Source organism: Penaeus vannamei, chromosome 21 (assembly GCF_042767895.1).
Source record: "Penaeus vannamei isolate JL-2024 chromosome 21, ASM4276789v1, whole genome shotgun sequence".
NCBI lineage: Eukaryota > Metazoa > Arthropoda > Malacostraca > Decapoda > Penaeidae > Penaeus > Penaeus vannamei.
The window spans coordinates 4,543,614-4,553,613 of NC_091569.1; the positions used below are offsets into that span (position 1 = coordinate 4,543,614).

At 42.9% G+C, this 10,000-nt stretch overlaps 1 protein-coding gene across 1 annotated transcript in view; it reads right to left on the reverse strand.

The window, feature by feature from the left end:
* LOC138865593 (neuropeptide SIFamide receptor-like) overlaps positions 1–10,000 on the reverse strand; it is a 272,785-nt gene that overhangs the window by 8,325 nt on the left and 254,460 nt on the right. Inside the window, exon 6 of the mRNA XM_070136290.1 lies at positions 1,990–2,158. Within this exon, the coding sequence (XP_069992391.1) occupies positions 1,990–2,158 (169 nt within the window). The remainder of the gene's footprint in view (positions 1–1,989; positions 2,159–10,000) is intronic.

The window sequence follows — 10,000 nt, forward strand, 5'->3', positions numbered from 1 at the left end:
GTGTGGTGGAGGAGGAGGGAAAAAGCGGTGGAGGATGGAGGGAGTGCGGTGGAGGAGGAGGTGGAAAAGGTGGTGGAGGAGGGAGGAGGAAAAGCAGATGTGGAGGGAGGAGGGAAAAGTGGTGGAGGAGGGAGGGGAAGCGGAAGTGCGGGGAGGTGATGAGGGAAAAGTGGTGGAGGATGGAGGAGGAGGGAAAGAAGTGGTGGAGGAGGATAGCGGCGAAAAGTGGTGGAGGGAGGAGGGAAAAAGTGGTGGAGGAGGAGGGAAAAGTGGTGGGGAGGAGGAGGAGGAGGAAAAGTGGTGGAGGAGGAGGAGGAGGAAAAGTGGTGGAGGAGGGAGGGAGCAAAGTGGTGGAGGAGGAGAGAGGGAAAAAAGTGGTGTGAGGAGGGAGGGAAAAGTGGTGGAGGAGGATGGAGCGGCTATGATGAAAAGTGGTGCGATGAGGAGGATGGAGGGAAGAAGTGGTGGAGAGGAGGAGTGGAAAAAAGGTGTGGGATATTACGAGGAGGAGCGGAAAAGTGGTGGAGGGAGGAGGAGGGAAAAGTGGTGGAGGAGGATGGGAAAAGTGGTGGAGGATGATGGGGGAGAAGAGTGGTGGAGGAGGATGGGAAAAGTGGTGAAGAGGAGGAGGGAAAAGTGGTGATGAGGGGAGGAGGAAAAGTGGTGGAGGGAGGATGAGGGGAAAAGTGGTGGAGGAGATGGGGGAAAAGTGGTGGAGGGGAGGATGGCGAAAAGTGGTGGATGAGGAGGGAAAGCGGTGGAGGATGATGGAGAAAAGTGAAAAGTGGTGAGGAGGAGGGAAAGTGCTGGAGGAGGAGGAGGAGGGAAAAGGAAGTGGTGGAGGAGGGAGGGGAAAAGTGGTGGAGGAGGATGGAAAAGTGGGTGGAGGAGGGAGGGAAAAGTGTGGAGGATGATGAGGGAAAAGAGGTGGAGGAGTGGTGCGCTGGTGAGGAGGATGAAAGTGGTGGAGGGAGGAGGGAAAAGTGCCAGTGGAGGAGGAGGATGATGAAAGCGCTGGTGGAGGAGGGAGGGAAAAGTGGTGGAGGATGGAGGCCAAAGTGGTGGAGGAGGAGGCAAAAGTGGTGGAGGAGGAGGCAAAAAGTGGTGGAGGAGGAGGGAAAAGTGGTGGAGGAGGAAGAAGAATAAGAAGAGAAAGAAGATTAGGAGGAGAAGGAAGAGGAGGAGAAAGAGGAAGAATGAAAGAGAGAAGGAGGAGGAAAGAGGATGAAGTGCAAGAGGTTGAAGGAGGGGGGGAGAAGTAACTTCCCGACTCGACGACTCGCCGCCACGCCACTCGGGAAGGTCGTCATGAACCTGTTGCCTCGCGAAGTATCGTAAGTATTCGACACAGAAGTTTACCTCTGAGCAACCTCTAGTTTAGCGTCGATTATGGGTCGTTCGTCTGTTATAAAATGTCGATTAAGGGTCGTTCGCCTATCAAACTGTCGATTAAGGGTAGTTCGCCTGTTAAAATATGTCGATTAAGGGTCGTTCACCTATCAGAGTGTCGATTAAGGGTAGTTTACCTCTAATAAAGTGTCGATTAAGGTCGTTCACCTATCAAAGTGTCGACTAAGGGTAGTTCAGCTAAAAAGTGTCCATTAAGGATTGTTCACCTATGAAAGTGTCGATGAAGGGTCGTTCACCTAAAAAAAGGGTATCCATTAAGGGTCGTTCACCCATTAGAGTGTCGATTAAGGGTAGTTTACCTCTAATAAAGTGTCGATTTAGGTCGTTCGCCTATCAAAGTGTAGACTAAGGGTTATTCAGCTAAAAAAAGTGTCCATTAAGGGTCGTTCACCCATTAGAGTGTCGATTAAGGGTAGTTTACCTGCAATATAATGTCGATTAAGGGTCATACACCTACGAAAGTGTCGATTAAGGGTCGTTCACCTAAAAAAAGTATTCTTTAAGGGTCGTTCACCTAAAAAAAATATTCTTTAAGGGTCATTCACCTAAAAAAAAAACACCCACGACTCCAGGACTCACCTCCACGCACACTTTCAGCTCCGGGAGGTCATCATACACCTGCTGCATCTCAAAATACACGAAGTAAGGGACTGCAGAACACACCGCCATGATCCAGATGAGGACGATGATAGCACGGGCTCGAGGTGTTGTTATCTGGAGCCTCAGGGGGAACCAGATTGCCAAGAACCTGTGGAAGGAAAGAGGTGGGTGTGAGATGGTTGGTTAGTGGGTTGGGTGCGGGGTTGAGGGAGGGAGGGTGGGGGAGGGAGGTGGGTGGAATGGGTGGAGGGAGGTTGGGTGGGTTGAGGGAGGTTTGGTTGTCAGGGGGGGGGGGGGGGGTGTTGGACTCTGGATGTAAGCTTTTTTTCTCTCTCTGGTGTATGTTTTATGTGTCTCTTTATTATCGACGTTTTTCTTTTTTAATAAATATGTTTTCCTTTTTTCCTCTCTCTCTTTCTCCTTTCATATAATTCCATTTCTCTGCTCTTCTGTATTTTCCTTCCTCTCTTCTCCTTCGTTTTTCCCTTCTTCCCTCTCTTTTTTCTATCGTTTTCATCTCTCCTCCTTTCCCCTCTCTACCTTCTTCGTATTCTTCTTCCCATCTTTCTTACCTTTTCCAAATCTTCCTTCCCTTCCTCTTCTCCCCTTATTACTTCCTTTCACTCTTCTTCCCTTTTCTTCTCCCCTTCTTTTCGTCTCCTCTCTTATCTCTTTTCCCCTTCCCTTATCCATCAACCTCTCTCCTTCCTCCCTCATCCTACCCTTTCTCCTCCTACGACTTACGTTATCGTCTTTCCCTTCCTCTCTACCTCCTCCTTTTCTCCCCATTCCCAATTCCTCTTTTCTCTTCTCTCTCTTCTCCCCTTCCTCCCCAATTCCTCTTCTCTCCCCCTTCCTCCCCCAATTCCTCTTCTACCTCCTCTTCTCTTCTTTTCTCCACTTCCTCCCCCTCAATTCCTCTTCTCTCCCCCTTCCTCCCCCAATTCTTCTCCTACCTCCTCTTCTCTTCTTTTCTCCACTTCCCTCCCCAATTCCTCTTCTCTCCCCCTTCCTCCCCAATTCTTCTCTACCTCCTCTCTTCTTTTCTCCCACTTCCTCCCCAATTCCTCTCCTCTCCCCCTTCCTCCCCAATTCCTCTCCAATTTTTCTCAACCTCCTCTCCTCTCCCCTTCCTCCCCAATTCCTCTCTACCTCCTCTCTTCTCCTCGCCCCTTTCCACCTCCTCCTTTATCACATCTCAAACTTTGAGGTATCTTTCTTAGTTATTATCATTTTCCTGAGGTTTCCGGATATCCTGTTAAACGTGACGCCCCTTCTTTAGGTCACCCAGTTCTCCTTTTATAGGCTTTTGGACGCGAGACTCAAAAGTTTGGAATTGAAAAAGTCTCGAAAATTGAAAAAAAGGAGAAAAAACTTTTCTTCCTGTTCTTTCTTCGTCTCTATCTTATTCTTCGTTTTTCCACTGATTCTTTTTCTTCTTCTTCTTCATCTTATTCTATGTTTTTCCTGCTTCTTCCTCTTCTTCTTCTTCATTTTTCCTTTGTTTCTTCCTCTTCTTCATTTTCCCTGCTTCTTCCTCTTCTTCATTTTCCCTGCTTCTTCCTCTTCTTCATTTTCCCTGCTTCTTCCTCTTCTTCTTATTATTATTCTTCGTTTTTCCTCCTTCCTCTTCTTCTTCGTTTTTCCACTGCTTCTTCCTCTTCTTCTTCCTCATCTTCTTCATTTTCCCTGCTTCCTCTTCTCCTTTTTCTTCTCGTTCTCCTTCTCCTTCCTCGTTGCAGTATTCACTAACACGACCACAAAAAAAAAAAAAAAAAACGAAAAACAAAAAAACAAAAAACAAAAAACAAAACAAATAAAAAAATAAAAGTAATGATCGCAACACCGAACAGAGAAAAATAAAATCTAGGAATTGTAAAGAACCTATAAACAAATGCCCGCTTGTCTTTGATCATAAGATAGAAACATCCAAAAACAAAAAATCTGTCTTAAAAGTGCACTTCACACTTAAAAGCCAAGTACCAGACACAGAACAACGTACACGAACACAAAATACACACATAAAAACGTACACGGGACGATTGCAGTTCATCCCAGAGATAAAATGCACATAAATATACACATTCGCCTTTGTACACATTAAGAGGCTAAGAAGACACACTCGCACTTGCACATGTTTTAAAGAGGTGGAGATTGTAAAGAGGAAAATATATTTCAAAGAAAAAGGAAGTGAAAAAAAAGAAATAAGCAAATGATAATACCGCAAGAGAAATGTTTCCCAAAAAAGAACGAAAGAAAGACAGGAAAATACCGATAATTGATATATACAAAATTATTAAATATAAAGAAAAATAATCCGAAATCCTAATATGCAAAAGAGAGACAAAACAACAACACGAAAAACGATATATACAATACTGAAAAAAAAAAATCCCGAAATATTACAAAATCCCAAAATGATAATAATAGAAAAAGTCGAATGCATAAAAACAGAACAAAAAGAAAATACAACAGAGAAAAAGAAAAGAAAAAATATTAAAATTAAATAAATAAATAAATAAATCGAATGCATAAAAAAAAGACAAAGAACAGAAAGAAAAGACAACAGAGAGAGAACGAAAAAGAAAAGAAAAGAAAGAAAGAAAAAAAAAACCCTCACCCCCTTAAGAAAAATAGGATTTTCTCGAATTCCCTCCGTCTACACCTGCCAAATAAACTTTGAGTCGAGTCGGCCGACCTTTCATGTAAGTCCCCCCCACCCCACCCCCCACCCCCCCACCCCTCCCCACCCCCTCCTCCGCGTACCTTCATCTCCCTGGCTTTGAGGCTTTCGTGTCTTTGTCTTGCCTTTCTGTGGGGAAAAAGGGGTGGGGGTGGGGGTGGAGGAGGGGGTGGGGTAGGGGGTGGGTGTGGCGGTTGGGGGGTGGGGGAAAAAAGGAGCAGGAGAGGAGGAAGGGGAAGGGGGTTGGTGTTGGGGTTGGGGATGGGGTGGGGGTGGAAAGAGGTGGGGGTGGGTATGGTTGGGGGGTGGGATGGGGGTGGGGGATGGAAAAGGGAGGGAGGAGAGAAAGGGAGAGAGGAGAGAGGAAGGGGACATGGAGAAGGGGTGGGGGTGGGGGTGGGGGGAGAAAAGCGAGGGAGGAGGGGAGAGAAGAAGGAGGGAGGAGGAGGAAAGAGAGAAGGGAGGGGGGTGGGAGTGGGGGTGGGGGTGGTGGTTGGGGTGGGAGAGAAAAGGAGGAGGAAAGAAAGAAGGGAGGGAGGGAGAGGGAAGAGATGAGGAAGGGGAAGGAAAGGAGGGAGGGGGGTGGGGGTTGGGGGTGGGGGTGGGGTAGAAAAGGGAGGGGGAGAGAAGAGAAGGAGAGAAGAGGAAGGGGAAGGAGAGGGGGGAGGGGGAGGGGTGGGGTGGGGAGGAAAGGGGGGGAGGGGAAGAGAGAAAAGAATGAGAGAAGGGGAGGGAAGAGAAGAGGGAGGGGAAAGTGAGGGGAGGATGGAGGGGAGAGAGGGGGAGAAAGAGAGAGAGGGAGGAGGGGAGAGGAGGGAGGGGGAAGAGAAGAGGGGGAGAAAGGGAGGAGAGAGGGGAAAAGAGAGGGAAGAAAAGGGGAGGGAAGAGAGAGAAGGAGGGAAGATAGAGAGAGAAGAGAGAGGTGGAGTGGAGAGAGTTAGGGAAGAGAGAAGGAGAGAGAAAAAAGGTAAAAAGGGGAGGGAGGAGAGACTAAGGAGTAAGAAAGAGAGAGGAGAAAGGAGAGAAAAGGAGGAAGAGGAGATAAAGAACAAGACGTAACAAAGGAAGTGGAAAAGGAAAGAGAGCGAGGAAAGTGTAAGAGAAAAAGAAAAGAGAGACAGATAGAAGGTTAATCCGGAAGAAAAGAGGGGAATAAAACAAAAAAAAAGAGGAAGGGACTGAAGAAAGAACAGGAAGGACTAAGGCAGTAGGAAACAGGAGAGAGGGAAGTTGGAGGGATGAAAGAGCAATTACGGGAACAGAGAGGAAGAAGGAAGGAGAAAGAAAGATGAAGGACAGGCAGGGAAGTGGTAGATGAAGGAGGGAGTAAGAAGAAGAAAGAAGAAAGAGGGAAAATGGGAGAATTAGAGAAAAGAGGGAGGGATAAATACGTGTATTTCTGACGAAGATATATTCGAAACCGGTAAAATACATCTCTTGTATTATCGAGATATTCCTTCTCATTCATACCTTTCCACACACGAAGAGGGAGAATGTGGAAGACAAGAAAGAAAGAGAGAGGGAGCTGAGTAAGGAGAGAAAGGAGAAGAAAGAAAGGGCGAGAAAGAGAATTAAAGAGAGTGGGAGAGGGAAAGAGAAATGACTGAGGAAGGAAAAGGTAGAAGATATATATATAGCGAGAATAGGGTAATGAATAAAGAAGGGAAGAGGAGAAAGAGGGAGAAGAGTAAAAAAAATGAGAACAACAGAGAAAGGACTGAGAAAAAGAGGGACAGGATGAGAGGGAGATAAGGGGGAAGAAGCGAGGGAGAGAGAGAGAGGGAGAGAGAGAGGGAGAGAGAGAGAGAGAGAGAGAGAGAGAGAGAGAGAGAGAGAGACAGACAGACAGAGAGAGAAAGAGAGAGAGAGAGAGAAAGAGAGAGAAAATAAAAGAGAAGAGAAAAGAAAAGAGAGAGAAAATGTAAATGAAATATGAGAGACAGAGACAATAAAGAAACAAGAAAATAAAATAAAATAAAAAAGATACATACATAAACAAAGCCAATAACAACTAACCAAAAAAAGAAAGAAAGAAAAAAAAAAGACAAATAAAAAACATACACTCGAGAGAAGCACACCATCTCCAACGTGAAAGCAGAACAGACTAATCCCATGTTGCACCAACTTGCAAAGGATTATTGCATCACCAACACACACACGAGAATATCAGGACCCTAACAGGACCTCCTCGACACAAAGACCCAACTAGATCATTTAGCCATTCATGATTTACGGTCATTAACAAGGCCTATGACTAAATGCAACTCTATAGGCTGTGAACAGTACTTGGCACAGCGTCCTGGGGCCGGTTTCACTAACATACGATAGTAACACATTTACCAGCAGTCATTTACCATTGCGTTTACCAGTGATGGCAAAGTGGTATTCACGAAGAAATGGTAATTTGGATCAGCTAAGTTACAATCGTAAGTCGACTCATTCTAAGGGTAGCCAACAGAGGGCTCTGGTAAAGCAATTCCACCAATCAGCGAGCGCCATACATAATCTTTTAGGTTCCTTCGGCCAATCACGTAACATGTAAACAGAACTAGACACAGCGAGATTGTTTAAATAATTGTCATAGCTAAAACACTATTTAAGCACATGTAGAAAAAAAGAATATATTTATTTGATTACATCCATCATGTTAGATATATATTTACTGTATAGATACGAACCAATACACACACTGTTATATTAATATATTATTGTTAACTCAAACCAGAGACAATCCAAACAGCCTTTTATTTATATAATTTTCATCATTGCCAGTTTATATATAAACAAGGTATTTTTTCTATAACATTTGTAATAATTATGTCAGAGATTTAAACAAAAAAAGTTCACGTATTTATCGGTTCCATGCATTCTAGTATAATGTAGGCCTATAAGTTTACGAGAATTTAGGTGGATTTTATACTTGCGAGTTTCATGTGAAATTTGCATTTCTTCACTATGTCCGCATTGTGATATCTGTTTGCCATCATATTAGTTATATCAGGTGTAAAAACAAACCCAAAACTGTGCATAGATATTGATTTTTTGAAGAGATAACACGTGATGACATCGTCTTTCCAGAAGTTACCAGTGCTCTGACCACTGATAAAATTTCCCATGGTAACTCCAATGGCAAGTTGTTAGTGAATACCACCGCTGTCTGTTTACCATGGTATCTATAGTTATCAGTGATTTTACCATCGTAAGTGCGTTAGTGAATCCGGGAGAGAGAGGTCAGTGAAAGCAGGCCGTTACGTAGGCCGCTTCGAGGTCAAGGGTCAATTTCATTTGTGGAGCGAAATTAGAGCTCGAATTTAGAGTCAATTGGGTGGTTTAGAGTCAATTGGGTGGTTTTGATTCAATTGGGTGGTTTAGAGTCAATTGGGTGGTTTTGAGTCAATTGGGTGGTTTTGAGTCAGTTGGGTGGTTTAGAGTCAATTGGGTGGTTGTGAGTCAATTGGGTGGTTGTGAGTCAATTGGGTGGTTATGAGCCAGTTGGGTGGTTTAGAGTCAATTGGCTGGTTTTGAGTCAGTTGGGTGGTTTAGAGTCAATTGGGCGGTTGTGAGTCAATTGGGTGGTTATGAGTCAATTGGGGGGTTATGAGTCAATTGGGTGGTTATGAGTCAATTGGGTGGTTATGACTCAATTGGGGGGTTATGAGTCAATTGGGGGGTTATGAGTCAATTGGGTGGTTATGAGTCAATTGGGTGGTTGTGAGTCAATTGGGTGGTTTTGAGTCAATTGGGTGGTTATGAGTCAATTGGGTGGTTGTGAGTCAATTGGGTGGTTATGAGTCAATTGGGTGGTTGTGAGGCAATTGGGTGGTTATGAGTCAATTGGATGGTTGTGAGTCAATTGGGTGGTTATGAGTCAATTGGCTGGTTGTGAGTCAATTGGGTGGTTTTGAGTCAATTGGGTGGTTATGAGTCAATTGGGTGGTTATGAGTCAATTGGGTGGTTATGAGTCAATTGGGTGGTTTTGAGTCAATTGGCTGGTTGTGAGTCAATTGGGTGGTTATGAGTCAATTGGCTGGTTGTGAGTCAATTGGGTGGTTGTGAGTCAATTGGGTGGTTGTGAGTCAATTGGGTGGTTATGAGTCAATTGGGTTATGAGTCAATTGGGTGGTTGTGAGTCAATTGGGTGGTTATGAGTCAATTGGCTGGTTGTGAGTCAATTGGGTAGTTATGAGTCAATTGGGTGGTTGTGAGTCAATTGGGTAGTTATGAGTCAATTAGGTGGTTTAGAGTCGATTGGGTGGTTGTGAGTCAATTAGGTGGTTTAGAGTCAATTGGGTGGTTTTGAGTAAATTGGCTGGTTATGAGTTAATTATTGGCTAAAGTTATGAACAATTATTGGTTATGAGCCAGTTGGGTGGTTTAGAGTCAATTAGGTGGTTTTGAGTCAGTTGGCTGGTTGTGAGTCGTTCGGTTGTTAGGCCAAGGAGAGGGTATAAGTGGTGATGATAGTGGACATGGTGATGATGATGATTATGTGAGACGTTGTGGTAATAACTGTGATGATGGTAGTAGCATTAATGATGGCGATAATTATAATGATTATAGTAATAATGTTGATGATAATTTTGATGAAAGTAATAATAGTGATAATAAGCATCATGATAATGATAGTAATAATAAGAATGATAAGGATAATCATAATGGTAATAACAATGTTGCTAATACTGATGATAATAATGAAGATGGCAATGATAATAATAATCACGATTGTAATTAAAACAGTAATAATAACACTGCTAATTGTAATGATAATAGAAATGATATCAATGCAATGATGAGATTAAGATGAATTGTGATTTTTGATGACATAAAGGTGAAAGGTGAATAAAATATTTGACTGTAAAGTATTAATATATTCAATGAGATGTAAACCTTCGTATTTAAGAACGTAGACAATATGTTATGAAATTTTATATAAAAAGAAAAAAAGCTTTACCAGTAAACTCCAAAAATGGTATATATATATTTTTCTTATTATTCTTATATTCTATTATCATTCTTTTCTATTTCCATTTTCCATTCATTTCTTTTATTATTATTTTATTCATATGTGCGGGCAGCTTGTCAAAATATAGACTGATATTATTTTCAGAACCTGAGCTTAAAAAATGACTTTATAAAGAAATACAAAAAAAATGTAAATTCACTCACGGAAAAAAAAGATAGATAATTCTGCTAAATGATAATAGCAATAATGATAATAATAATAATAATAATGATAATAATAATAACAATAATTATAAGAAGAAGAAAAAATAAGTAGAAATGAAAAAGACATCTCTCTCTCTCTC